At 37.9% G+C, this 14,527-nt stretch overlaps 1 protein-coding gene across 2 annotated transcripts in view; it reads right to left on the bottom strand.

The window, feature by feature from the left end:
* FANCI (FA complementation group I) overlaps positions 1-14,527 on the bottom strand; it is an 89,761-nt gene that overhangs the window by 15,212 nt on the left and 60,022 nt on the right. For both annotated transcript variants that reach the window (XM_032836947.1, XM_032836946.1), the window contains exons 18-24: positions 14,010-14,132; positions 12,230-12,298; positions 6,241-6,342; positions 5,087-5,257; positions 4,764-4,885; positions 4,106-4,267; positions 3,342-3,521 (exon numbers count right to left, since the gene is read on the bottom strand). In XM_032836947.1, coding sequence (XP_032692838.1) covers positions 3,342-3,521; positions 4,106-4,267; positions 4,764-4,885; positions 5,087-5,257; positions 6,241-6,342; positions 12,230-12,298; positions 14,010-14,132 — 929 coding nt within the window. The remainder of the gene's footprint in view (positions 1-3,341; positions 3,522-4,105; positions 4,268-4,763; positions 4,886-5,086; positions 5,258-6,240; positions 6,343-12,229; positions 12,299-14,009; positions 14,133-14,527) is intronic.

Below are 14,527 nucleotides of genomic sequence, written 5' to 3'. Positions count from 1 at the left end.
TCTCCCTCTCCCCTTTCCTCTGCTTATGTTCCCTCTCTCGCTGTCTCTGTCAAATAAATAAAATCTTTACAAAAACAAAAAAAGAAAAAAAAAAAGATGTCCAACTGTTTCAAAACCATTTGTTGAAAGAACTTTTTCTCCATTAAATTACTTCATCACCTTTGTCAAAAACCAAATGAACATAGTTGTGGGATCTACTTCTGTTCTACTCTGCTCCACTGATTCTGCCAATACGACACTATCTTAAATAAAGTAACTTGATATGACTTGAGACCAGGTAGTGTGAGTCCTTTAACTTGGCTCTTTTATTTCAAACTTGTTTTAGTTAATCTAGGTCCTTACCTTTTCCACATAAATTTTAGAATCTTCTTGTCAATTACTAAAATAAAGCTTGATAGAATTTTGAGTAAAATTGTGTTGAGGGCACCTGGGTGGCTCAGTGGGTTAAGCCACTGCCTTCAGCTCAGGTCATGATCCCAGAGTCCCGGAATGGAGTCCCATATCGGGCTTTTCCTGCTCTGCAGAGAGCTTGCTTCTCCCTCTCCCTTGGCCTCTCCCCCTGTTTGTGCTCTCTCTCTCGGTCAAATAAATAAATAAAATCTTAAAAAAAATAAAATAAAATCATGTTGAATCTATGGGTCAATCTGCAAAGAATTCACACCTTGACAATACTGAATCTTCTAATCTGTGGACATTTTTACATTTTACATAAAATCCATCTTTACATTTACTTGGGTCTTCTTTGTGCTCTAATGCTTGAGTTTTCATCACATAAATCTTACATGTTAGATTCGCCAGTAAGTTCACATTTTATGATGTTACTGTAAATGGTCTTGTTTTTAAACTTCAATTTCCAATTGTTCACTGCTAGCATGTAAATAAAAATACAATTTTAAAAATACTGCCCTTGCTTTCTGCAACCTTGCTAAATTGCTCACTTAATCTATCTAGTAGCTTTTTAAAAATGTCTTTGGAATTTTTGTTTGTTTGTTTGTTTTTATGTCTTTGGAATTTTTTATGCAGACAACCATAATGTCCCTGAAGACCCTATTATTTCTTCCTTCCCACTGTGGATGCCTTTTATTTCTTTTTCCTGTCTTACTGCCTCCAGTATAATGCTGAACAGCAACAGTGAGAGCACAGGGGAGAAAGCATTCAGTCCGTTTAATCATTAAGTATGCTGCTGACATAGGTTTTTGTGGATTGATAAAATTCTGGATTGATAAAATTCTTTTATTCCTAGTTTGCTGAGATCTGATCACAAATTTGTGTTGAATTTTCTGCATCTAGTGAGATGAGCAGAGTGTTTTCCTTTAGTCTGTTGATATGAATTATGACTCATTTACATATTTTGAGCCAACTTTGCATTCCTGAGAAAATACTGTACTTAATCACACCATCCTTCTTACAACTCCTGGGCTTAACTTGCTAATATTTTTTATATGTATATTCATAAGGGAAATTGGTCAGTTTTCTTATGTCTTTGACTGGGTTTGGCACTGGGGAACTGCTGGCCTCATGAAATGAGTCAGGACATGTTTCCTCCTATTTTCTGGAAGAGTTTGCATAAATTGGTATTCTTTCTTCCTTTTTTTGGTGGGGGGCGGGGGGAGAAGGGAAAGGGACAGTCTTAAGCAGGTTGCACATCTAGCACAGAGCCTGATGCAGGGCTTGATCCCATGACCCTGAGACCATGCTCTGAGCCGAAATCAAGAGACAGATGCTTAACCGACTGAGCCACCCAGGTGCCCTATATAATTTCTTCCTTAAATGTCTGGCAAAATTCACCAGTAAGACATCTAGGTACGGAGTTTTCTTTGAGGGAAAATTTTGAACCACAAATTCAATTTTTTTTTTTTAAGATATTATCATTTTGTTGAAGTTTTTATTTATTTGCTTTGACAGAGAAAGAGAGCCGCATGCAAGCACAAGCAGGGGGAGTGGCAGGGAGAGGGAGAAGCCGGCTCCCCGATGAGCAAGGAGCCGGATGCGGGAGTCAATCCCAGACCCTGGGATCATGACCTGAGCTGAAGGCAGATGCTTAACCGACGAGCCATCCTAAGATTTTGATTTTAATCAATCTCTACACCCAACGTGGGGCTCGACTTATAAACCCCAAGATCAAGAGTCACATGCTCCTCTGACTACCCAGCCAAGCACCTCTCAATTTCTTCATATAGGCAAAGGATTATTCAGTTTACCTATTCCAGAGTTCCAAAAATATTTGTCCATTTAAGCAATCCCGTTTATTGGCATCCTGTTACTACAATTTTTACTGTCTGTAGAATCAGTAGCGACTATCTCTTCTTCCTCATATCTGATATTTGTATCTTCTCTCTTTCCCTCATCAGTCTGGTTACAATTTATTGCATTTACTGATCTCAAAGAATCAGCTTCTGGTTTCATTCATTTTTCTGTTTCTTTTTTCAATGATTCTATTTTGTCTTTATTACTTAGTTCCTTCTACTAACTTTCATTTTAATCTGTTTTTCTTTTCTTAATGTGGAAATGTAGAGATTTGATTTTTTTTCCTAATGTAACCACTGGACAGTTACAAATTTCTACCTAAGCACTGCTTTAGCTGAATCATACGAATTTTGAAATGTAGTGTTCATTTTCATTCTATTCAAAATATTTTCTGACTTCTGACTTCCTCTCTACGAGTTATTTAGAAATGCACTTAATTTCCAACCAGACAAGGATAATCCAGTTATTTAAAAAAAGATTATTAAAAATTAAAAATACTTTTGCTACTGCTTTCTTGTTTAATTCTGTTGTGCTCAGAGAACATACTGATTTCTATTTTAAAAATGTGTTGCTTGTTTTATGGCCCAAAACAGGGTCCATTTTGATGAACATACCATGTGCACATAAAAAAAAATGTGCATTCTGAAGCTGTTGTTCAATATTGTATAAAGACCCAGGAAGTCAAGCCGGATGACAAGTGCAGCTCAAGTCTTCTATGTCCTTCCTGATATTCTACCTACCAGTTCTCCACTGATTCCTGACAGGGGATGAGTTATTTTTATCCCCTTCAGTGCTATCAGTTTGTGCTTCAAGCATTTTTGTCCTTTGTTGTTAGGTGCAGATACAGCTAAAGTTGTCATGTCCACCTGCTGATGTCATTAGGTAACAGCCCTCTTTATTCCTGGTAAGAGAATAACATTTTCTACGTGCCTAATGCTCCACATCAAAGCAGGACTAGAAAAAAAGACCCAGTACTAGTGAGTGCACTTTTAAGGCATGTCCAAATTCAAACGGCCTTCAACTCCACCCCCAACTTCCCCTCTTCGAGATTCCACAGCAAGTGAAACAGGTTTCTGAGGGGGACAGTGACTTACCGAGTTATATCACAGAGATTGTGAAAGACCTTCTCTGGGTTTTGGCCATCAGGGCCACTCACATGCCCTGTTTCCTTGAGCTGCTGTACCTTCTGCAGGGCTGCGCTCACCGCGTGGCGCATAAACTCATTGCTGGACCTCAGAACAGAAAGGCTCTCTTCGTGGCTTTGGGTACTGTCCCTAGAGAGAGAGAGAGAGAGAGAGAAAGAGAGAGAAGAGATTCTGTTACTGCTACTGGGATCCGGAATTAGGTTTTAAGAGCAGGACCTAGGAAGCTCTTAACCACAGCCTCCAGGCAGCCCACACCGGCCACTGCCACAGCTTCTTTTTACAACCTTCCTTCTCAGGGTGACCTCCTTTCCTCCCCTCCCCCAATTCCTTTACTTGGTAAGATTTAAATGCCAGTTTCCTACATGTTTTGTTACTATTGTTCCTTTTTCAATTCATTGGTTTTTCTTTCTTCCCTTTTTATCTGTTACAGTGTTCAAGCTACTCAGGTTGATTTTCCTAGAATACCTTATTGCGATCCATTCCTATCTTTTCGTCAGTAGGCCACTGTTTCTAAATTTCCTCTATTAATAATTCAAGGTAGTTCTTTAAAGGACCTACCTAGAATTCACCAGCTTTCATATCAATAAACTTACAAACCTCCTGACTTATTTATTACATATACACTCAGAACTGTGAATCCAAACTAGATAATACTAGTAAACCTGTTACTCTCTTTACTGCACAGATGTCTTTAAGCACTGTTACAAACTTACCTGAAGAGAGCAGTGAGCAGATCAGACACAAATTTCATGGACCAAAAACTTTCCATTTTGTTGGCCGTTTTAGTTTTGCCTTTACCAGCTTTCTCGTTAAGGATGTCAGAGAGTTTCTTGTAACACATAAATAAGCTCAGAACCTCCTCAAACTTGTTCTTACTATATAAAAGGAAAGAGACCATTAAGGTCAAGCATCACAATACTGTGGTTTACTTTCACACCCAATAATAAGGACATCACAATGTTTCTTCAGATGTTCTCTTTTAAACACATTATAAATGAATTAATTGGCATTAAGTTCCAGCTCTAATCCATCTGTGTTATTTTTTTCCTCTCTTATTTCTACCAGTCAAGGCTGAGCATGCAAGTCCAATACTACCAACCAAACCAAATTTCTCTATTGAAGTCAGAACTTCTTGAGTTCAGGGTCTGGGAACTTGGAATAAATGAAAGACTGCCACCCCTGTGGTGTATGTTTGGTGTCCTCTGATAGAAAGAGCAGTCTGGTCTTAGGCTAGATGTCCACCCAAGAGACAGTGTCACAGCCTGTGGTCTGTCCAGTGCCCACTGTACTGTGAGAGTTAAGAAACCAAAAAAAAACACAACATAAAACGGGAGTATTCAAATTGCAAAAAGAGTCGTAGCAATACCTTACCTAAAATTACTTATGGAGAAATTATATTCTATTAGAACCTCACAAATTCCCATCACAAGAGAAGCACAGATATTGTTTTTGATGCCAACACCAGTGCTCTGAGAAAAATCTGCTGATTTATCCTAAAAGACACAAGGTAAAGATTAATGAGCTACGGGGGTGCCTGGCTGGCTCAGTGAGTAGAGCGAGTGACTCTTGATCTCAAGATTGTGAGTTCAAGCCCCATGATGGGTACAGAGTTTACTTAAAAATAAAATCTTTAAAAAAATTAGTAAGCTATTAAAAACCTACATCACTCAGTACACCTGAGATTAAGCAATTACCAGTTCAAAGTCCTCTAGTTCACTCTTAATCATTCTATTAGTAATAGACTCCAACATATCCTCTAACTCTTGGTAGAACTCTTCTTCCTCCTCCTCTTCTTCCTGCTGTAGGGGCATCACTCTACTCTTATACCAGACCAAACAGTGCTGGACACAACACAGCAGATGATCCTGTAGAAGAGAATAGTAAACATTTTTGAGTGTTTAAGGGACAACTTAGGAGGCTGTGGGTAATCAACAGATAAAATTCTTACCTATAAGGCTCAAAGAAGTTCCTCATAAGCATCACAAACTAAGTCAACCCCAATTAGCAAAACTGGAAAAAATTGAACCAACAAAGGCATCCTTTCCTGACCTTTCCCCAAAACTGGCTTTGTGAGTACTGGACACCTCAGACAGCAACATCAGAATGTGCTACTTCTGATCTGGTGGAAATACCACGGAGGCTGTCAAGTGAAATTCTCTGACCCCTGAGTCCCAGAGGCTGTTTTAAAGACAGGGGCTTATGTTGAGGGCATCTTTGGGAGACCAACAGAGCATCTCCATCTCGTGGCACACACAAGAAGGCCCATTTATGAAGGCAGGATCTGACAACTTAGAGACCACTTCCCTCCCCTGTCACGAGCTCTAAGTTACTTGGGATGGTGAAGTTTCAGTTTTCATCTTCTCATTTCCCTGTCTCTCTGAGGCTAGAGCACAAGAACGGAAAAACAACTTATCCCAGTTCTCCTGAAGATTCGAGAATGCCAATTCTAGCTCAGCATAAATCATACACTCCCCGCCTCTGACTAATGAAACAGGTTCCCTGGGTACATCTGCTACTGGGTGACCTTCATTCCCCATTCCAAAGTATATTTTAAGTATATTATATAGTCAAAGAGTCATAAATAAATGGGAGACAAAATGCTCCTTGGGGGAAGTGATGGATGTCTTGATTTAGTAAAGTGTTGACACGGAGCTATCTTACCGACAGATCCAACGTGATGATGGATCAGGAAAGCTAAGGAGGGAAGATTTAAGAGTAAAATTTCATTGGGAGAACCGGAAGAGTGCTTTCAGGAAAGAGGTCTCTCCTGAAGACTGCCTCTATCAACAAGGTTGATGTTTTCACTTAACAGTAAAAATAATGGTTATAGACGGACCAAAAGACTCACCAGTGGTTCTTGAAGAGAGATCTGATCTCCTTGGGTCAAAATACAAGCTTCTAATTTCAGAGGTGGCAGCACATCAGGTTCTGGCTCATAGAACTGTTTTAACTATATATGGTAATGAAAAAAAGACACCATGGCTCATGAATGCTTTTCACTTCTTTCACTGGTCGAACTAATGGTACTTTAAAGTCTGATACCTTCTAAGATGTATTTCCCAAGTGTCCAAAGAACAATGTAGCAAAATTTGTGTTGCTTGGCCTCAAGCATGTCCTTTACCCTTGCTTCAGGCATCATGTTGAGATATTCTTTCTTATTCCATTTCCACTAACTCTCCAAAACACATCACACACTCTCACACCAATTCGTAAACCTGCATAAGCAATCAGCATTTTCAGTATAGCTTGATAGTTAAGTAGAGGCTCCAGAGTTAGAATGGCTAAGTCCAAGTCCCAGGACAACCACTTGTTAATAATTTTGGTAAAAGTATCCATGCCTTGGTTCCTCATCTGTCATGTGAGATTATTATTACTATAAACCGATAAGGCTGTGTAAGGATTAAACATGCTTACACATGGAAAGTGCTGGGAAAAAAAAAAACAAAAAACCAAACTCGCTACTTAGCACATAACAGAGCTCAAGAAACATTAGCCATTATTTTTCTTCTTTTTACTTTTGAAGTCTGCACAGTCTTACTGGCCCATATACTAACCTGAGTTGGGAAGCACTGTTCTATGCTTTCATCACAAATTTTTTTTGCTTGTTAAGTGTGTGAATGTTGATGAGCTGATTATTACAGTTTGAAATGTATACTATAGTTAACAGGATATGAATTTTATATAGGATCAGGCTTGAGGCCCAAAGGAAAGCTTTTGATAAATAGTATAGTACCTTCCAAATATTTCTACACATCTGAGATCTTAACTTCAAAGGCAGCTTCTTCAGTAGAACTGTAACAAAGCAAAGGCATACAAAAGTGGGGGAAAAGGAGAGAAAAAGAACTTTCATTTTTAGCAAGATGGTAGACAAGGCGTCTGGAGAAACCCTCCTGGCAGAGAACAATTTAAAAAATTGTATTAAAAATTTTAAATAGGTAGCTAAAATGATGAGAAAGTGAGAGAAGTCCTCAGACATCTGTTTATATTAGAAAATGTCATAAAGCATGATTCTAGCAACTACGTGAACTGAACTCTGAAACTGGTGTTAAGGCAGCACCTGCCAATTCTGCAGGCCTACAGCTATAGTTGTAGGGCTCATGGACCTGAAGACGAAGCCTAGGCCCTCATGGGGGAAAGGCTGAATCAGAGAACCTCACACAAAGCTGGAATTCTCAAAAGGAGATATCCTTTATGGATAAGCCTTAAAAAAATAAATCTATCATATGGAAAAGGCTGGTAGGGATATATACCTAAATGAGCCTTGACTTTAAGTAGAAAAGGAAAAAAGCCCCCCCCGCCCCCGGGAATTTCTAAGAGTAAGCTAGTCTCCAAATGTAGTTTGGGTTAGAATTCACATCACTTCTGTGGTCTGAAGAAAAAAAAGCCAAAAATTCAAAGTTTAGATTAAAGAAACATAGCACATGCCTTCCAAAAAAGGGAAGAGAAGGAAGAAAAGAAATAACTAGATAATTTCAAATTTTATACAAACTAGAAAAAGAGGGAACAGTCCTCAGTCATTTTAACTGATGTTAATAATCATTTAGGTCATATTAAACCAAGAAGTTCAGTATGAGAAATAAAAATTACAGGCCATTCTCTTATAAACATATATGTAAAAATTCTAAATGAAATACTAGTAAGCTGAATCCAATAATGTACAAAAAATATATAATAATCAGTTTGGGTTTATCTCAGAGAGTGCAATATTGGTTTACAAGATCAACTAATACAATTCACCACAGTAACACATTAAAAAAAAAAATCATATGGTCATTTCAATAGATACAAAAATGCATTTGCTAAAATTTAAGACACATTCAAGAGTAAAACAACAGATCTGAAATGGCAGAAGTAAAAAGTAAACTTGAAAATAGATTATGAGAAAATATCAAATCTGAAGGGTCAAAAATATTGAACAAAAATGAATCAAATCTCAAAAGTTCTGTGGAACAAAATCAGGCATTCCAATATATATACAACTGAAGTCCCAGAATGAAAGGAGAGGGGCAGAAAAACTATTTGATGAGATAATGAGTGAACATTTCTTCAATTTGGTGAAAAGAATCAACTTACAGATCCCATGAAGCTTAATGAACTCAAATAGAAACATAGAAAGAATTACACGTAAACATACAAACTCTTAAGACCCTAAGACAAGGAGAAAAATCTTGAAAGGAGCAATAGAAAAATGACATAGAAAATATAGAAACCAAAGACACGGTAATTGGTTCACTCAGGAATTGGCTCCTTGAGAAACAATGGAAACCAGAAGGCACTGGAATGATACATGCAAAGTACCGAAAGAAAACACTGTCAACTAAGAATTCTATTTCCAGTGAAACTATGCTTCAAAAATGAAGGCAAAATGATGTATTTCTATATAGATGAAAACTGAGAGAAGTTACCGCCAGCAGACCTGCACAGTAGAAATACTAAAAAAAAAAAAGTTTCTCAGGCTGAAGGGAAGGTACTGAAGATGGTAAAGCTGAGTCCACAGAATGAAGAAATCGGCAATGGTAAGAAGCTGGTACGTATGACAGAATGCGTCTGCACTACTTTTTCTCTTAATTTCTATAGAAGACATAATACAACTATTTATAATAAAATACAACACCGTCTTGCTGGGATTTCAATATAGATACAGTTACATATACATAACATAGATATAACATAGATATAGTTAACATCTGTAACATGTATGACCATATCATAAAGGCCGGAGGATGGATCAAAGTCCCTATATTTTACTGGAAATGTATCATTATTAACCTAAATATATAGTAATAAATTAAAGATGCACACTGTAACCTCCAGAGCAAAATTAAAAATACAATAAGAGGGGCGTCTGGGTGGCTTAGGGGTTTGAGCGTTTGACTCCTGGTTTTGGCTCAGGTCATGATCTCATGGGTTGTGGAGTGAAACCCCATGTTGGGCTCTGTGCTCAACAGAAAGTATGCTTGAAGATTCTCTCTGTACCCCCCACTTCCTTTCTCTCATGTGTGCTCCCTCGCTAAATAAACAAATCTTTAAAAAGAATTTAAAAATATTTAAACTATAGTTAAAAAGTCCATAAAAAAATTAAACAGCAAAATATCAGACCTAAATCCAACCATAACAATAATCACATTAAATGTGAATTGACTAGACACTGCCATCCAGAGGGGTATCATATTGGATTAAAAATGCAAGATCTTTGCTTTCACTTCTTTTGGGTATATATTCAAAGGGGAAATGCCGGATCAAATGGTAATTCTGTTTAATTCTTTTCAAGAATTGCCATACTTTTTTCCACAGCAGCTGTACCATTCTCCCTTACCACCATTAATGCACAAGTGTTCCGATTTCTGTATACACACACCACCACCTGTTATTTTTCACTTTGATAGTAGCCATCCTAATGGTGTGAAGTGCTGTCTCACTGTGGGTACGATTTGCATTTTCCTAGTCATTAGTGACGTTGATCATCTTTTCCTGTGTTTATTGGCTATTTGGGTATATATATATTTAGGATGAATGCGTATTCGAGGCCTTTGCGCATTTTTTAATTGGGTTGTTTTTGTTGTTGTTGAGTTGTAGGAGTTCTTTTTATACCCTAGATATTAATCTCTTATCAGATAGGATTTGTAAATATTTTCTCCTGTGGACTGCCTTTTCACTCTGTAGACAGTGCTGACTACACAAAAGTTTTTAATTCTGGTGAAGACTACTTTTTTCTTTTGTTACCTGTTCTTCTGATCAATGTCCAAGAAATCATTAACAAATCCAATGTCATGAAGCCTTTCCCTTATATTTTAGGAAGTTTAAAATTTTAGCTATTAATGTTTTGGTCTTTGATCATACTGGGTTAATTTTTGCACAGCGTAAAGTAAGAACCCAAGTTCATTTTCAGAAAAGTGAACATACAATTTTCAAAACATCATTTGTTGAAAAGATTCTCCTTGTTTTTAATCTGGTATTTTTTCACATGAGGTTTTTCATGCCTGGGCTCTTGAGCCAAGAAGATCTGAGTTCAAATCCCAGCTCTGCCACTTACTATCTATGGGATCTTGGACAAATTACTTAACCTTTCAGAATCTAAAATGGAGGTAACAATTTTTATTTCACAGGGCTTTGTAGGATCAAATGACATCACCCATCTATAATGCCTCCTACACAGCTGGTCCTCTCTATGATGCAGTAGGTATTGTTGTTATTACCAGTACATAAAGCATCCTGAACTCTATTAGGGAAATTACCAAGAAGATGTGATCACCAGTTTACCTATGAGCTGGACATGGGGGATCAGCGGTCCTCCCCTCCCCTCCCCTGTCCTCGGAATGTGGGTTCTGCTTGCCTTTCCTGCTCCCAGCAGCCACTCCAAGGACATGGCCTTGAGATGGTGATGTGGTGCTGAGAACATCTACAGTCCATGTGACTAAGCCCAGTTAAGGCCTCTATTTAGCCTTTTACGATGTGGCAGGTGACTGTGCGCATAGACGCGCTGGTCTTGCTGCTGTCCAAGAAAAGCCTTACGCGTTAAGTTCTTTCTGTTTCTTAAAACTGCTACCTACCAACCTGGAGCGGCCTGCCTCTCTTGCTAGTCTCTCCCCGCCCTCTGAACATAAAGGCAAGTTTCAGATTATACCCAGGGAGCTCTGTGAGGGTTACAAGCCAACAAATTCTCAATATATAAAAAGACTCAAATACCAAACAATAAAATATCATTTAGCCATAAAAGGGAATGAAGTACTGACAGATGCTATAATATGGATAAACCGTGAAAACATTAAGTGAAAGACACGAGTCACGAAAGACCACATATTGTATGATTCCATGTATATGAAATGTCCACAATATGTAAATCTGTAAAGACAGAAAGCAGATTAGTGGGACGCCTGGGTGGCTCAGTTGGTTGGACAACTGCCTTCGGCTCAGGTCATGATCCTGGAGTTCCGGGATCGAGTCCCGTATCGGGCTCCCGGCTCTGCGGGGAGTCTGCTTCTCTCTCTGACCTTCTCCTCACTCATGCTCTCTCTCACTGTCTCTCTCTCAAATAAATAAATAAAAATCTTAAAAAAAAAAAAATAAAGAAAGCAGATTAGTGGTTGCTTAGGGCTAGGTGAGTGGGAGAAAGATGAGAAAATTAGGGTGTGGCAGTTAAAGGCTATGAGGCTTCTGCGGTGATGAAATGTTCCAGAACCTATTGTGGTGATGGTTGGACAATTCTATGAATACAGTAAAAACCAATGAGTTGTACACTTTAAATGGGTGAACTGTAAGGAATAGAAATTATTTCTCAATAAAGCAATTGCAAAGAAGATTTAAATAACACTTAACAAGTAAATGTTCAGGATAAAAGGTCTTATTTATGCCAAATATTCTCCAGCTGAATTCTTCTCATTGTGATCATCCTATGAAATATTTCTTAATCTAAAAATCTTTTTTAAACTGAAAAGTACAGAAAATAACCTATAGACACCCATGGATCTGTAGACCTGATTTAACACGTCCATATTTTACAATATTTGCTTCAGATCTCTCTTTTCTTTTTAGAAGTAAAATGAACAGACACAGCTGCTGGTAGCCCTTATACAAATGGCTCTTTAAAGCGTCCTTCTGACTCAGGGTGCACACCATTAAGTGGGAGGATAACTGTTAAGATGATGGCAACAGGGCAGAGAGATAAGTGGTAATTAAAATAAAACATCATGACAGCATCACATACCCAGGCATGTTCACAATGTACTAACCAGGGAACTATTTGGGAATTATATTTTGAAAAGTCTGGAAAATGTCCATCATCTCTCCATGCCTTATTATCTATTCTGTACATCCAGAAAACAAAAAATGTGTATTACCTGTGAAAGTAGAGTCTGCATGATTGAATTAGCCAGCTGAGAGTTCCTTCGAAGGACATCATAGAACCCCTGAGAGAAGACAAACAGTAAGCTCTTTAAGAGATACACTAGTGATATGAACAATCACAAATTTAAAACAATACTCTTTCTCTACCCTATTCTCAATTCTTTGAAAAAGACTGAGACCATATTTGAAGGAGAAATGATTCAGGAAGTTTAGATTATTTGCCTAAAAAGAGATCTCTGATCTTTGAGAACTGGATTAATATACTGACCGTAACTGTTACAATTTTTAAACAATAGGTCAATTCTGGCTTTGGAGTACTCTGCTCCCTTTATGGTGAAGAATGTCCCAAGCTTCATTCTTCTCTCCATCCTTAAGTCTTCCCTTCTAGGACATTACGTCCACTTAAGTTTCTAGTGCTTTGAAAGTGTTTCCTGGCCCTAAGCAGCCTAATGTAAATGACTGTGGTATTTCTTCCCATCCAGAATTTCCCAGTCATAGTTTAAAACTACTTAAATTAAGGGGCACCTGGGTGACTCACTCAGTTAAGCACTCGACTCCAGACTTCGGCTCAGGTCATGATCTCAGGGTTGTGAGATCGAGTGCCATGTCAGGCTCTGCCCTGGGTATAGAGTCTGCTTAAGATCTTCTCTCCCTCTCTCTCTCCCTTCTTCTGTACCCCACCCCCCAAAAAACTATTTAAATTAAAACCCTGGGGGAAACTTTCTTTTTGGAACCAGGAAAACAGATTGTACAGTTCATCTTTGAGAAAAAGCAAATGAGAGTTGGTCCCCTAAAAATTTTCTTAAAGAAAAGACACAAAAGAAAATTATCCCTAAGTTTTTTTACAAATGTATAATGATAAAAGACACTTGTGGTCTTGGCACAAAAATCTGTAGATGTAATCAAGGAATAGTATACAGGTAGAAACAGACTTAGTACACAGAAAGAAGGCAATAATGTCTGGACAAGTGATTAACCTGGAGAAAAGTTAACTCCTTATATATTATATAGCAAGACCGATTTCAGATGGACTAACAGATAAACAAAATAGAAAAAACTAGAAGAAAATATTAGTGAATATTCATTGGAAAGCTATGGATTCTTCACACATAAAAATAACATATCTTAAAGGAAAAGATCAATAGATTTAAACAACCAAAAATTAGTATTTTTGTACTAAAAGTATCACCATCATCGTCATCACCACCACCACCAAGAAAATGACAATCTGGCCTACACTTGCAACAAAGTTGACCACAAGTGTTAATATCAATATATAAAGAGTTTTTACAAACTGATGATGTATCATCTTTAATGAATAAATGAATACCAATATCCTAACAGATCAGTCTACGATCCTTATCAAGTTAATTTTTAAAATTTGGAGCTAGATAAGGGCAGGGATTCTTTTTTGCAAATGGATGACTGCAGAAAAGAGTCAACATAGTAGGTCTGAGACTGTTATCCTTAGTAAAGCCTGCTTGCAAGACTGGCCCTTGGTGGGCGGCTGGGAATCTGGGAATAAAGAGTCTTCTACACGGACACAAAGCCTTTCCTAAATGACAGGTTTATTGTGCATAAACTGTACAATGTGGTTTATTCTCAGTATCTTGATTTTCTTCTGGGGGTTTGGAATTTTGGCCAACCATTACAAACTACCAATCCTAATTGCATCAAACAAGAGTGAACTACACTTTTATATCAGAAAAAAATTTACAAAAATAAAAAGGATTATTAGTTCAGGTTTGCTACGTTCTTTCCATTCTGATTTACCTCGTAAAGCATAAGTCGAACATCAGCCTGCTGACCTAAGCATCTCCTCAAACTATCCATGATCTCAAGGCAAAAAGTTTCATTGGCAACAGAATTGTAACGGCTGTGGACATCCACATGGACCTGAAAGGAGGAGAGGACAGTTCACCAAATTAATTTTCTTAAAGCAGGTAAAATGACCCTATATTCTCTGTCAGAAACTTAGACTTAGCTTTCCTCGCATGCCAAAACCCTGGACTGAGGCCGGCATTGCAATTATCACGAGGCTATGGTAAGTGCCACTCTTACTCTGGTTTAGAATAAGAATTTTCAAACATTTTAACATTAACTCTTGTCCATCCCTTAAGGTCTTCCTTGACAAAGTCAGCTGCTTATTAGGACGGCACAAAGATGATTTCACGCCACTAGAATCCAGGAGTCATAATATACTTAGTTTTACTTAAAAGGCCTAAAACACTACCTTTAAATGCCTTTAATAGTTGGCAGAATCTAGATCTTTTTGCTTCCACAAAATCCCA

Source organism: Lontra canadensis, unplaced genomic scaffold (genome assembly GCF_010015895.1).
Source record: "Lontra canadensis isolate GAN:19392208 unplaced genomic scaffold, GSC_riverotter_1.0 scaffold94, whole genome shotgun sequence".
In the NCBI taxonomy this organism is placed as follows: Eukaryota; Metazoa; Chordata; class Mammalia; order Carnivora; family Mustelidae; genus Lontra; species Lontra canadensis.
The sequence above is the reverse complement of the archived record's forward strand: the minus strand, read 5'-3'. Positions and strand labels throughout refer to the sequence as shown.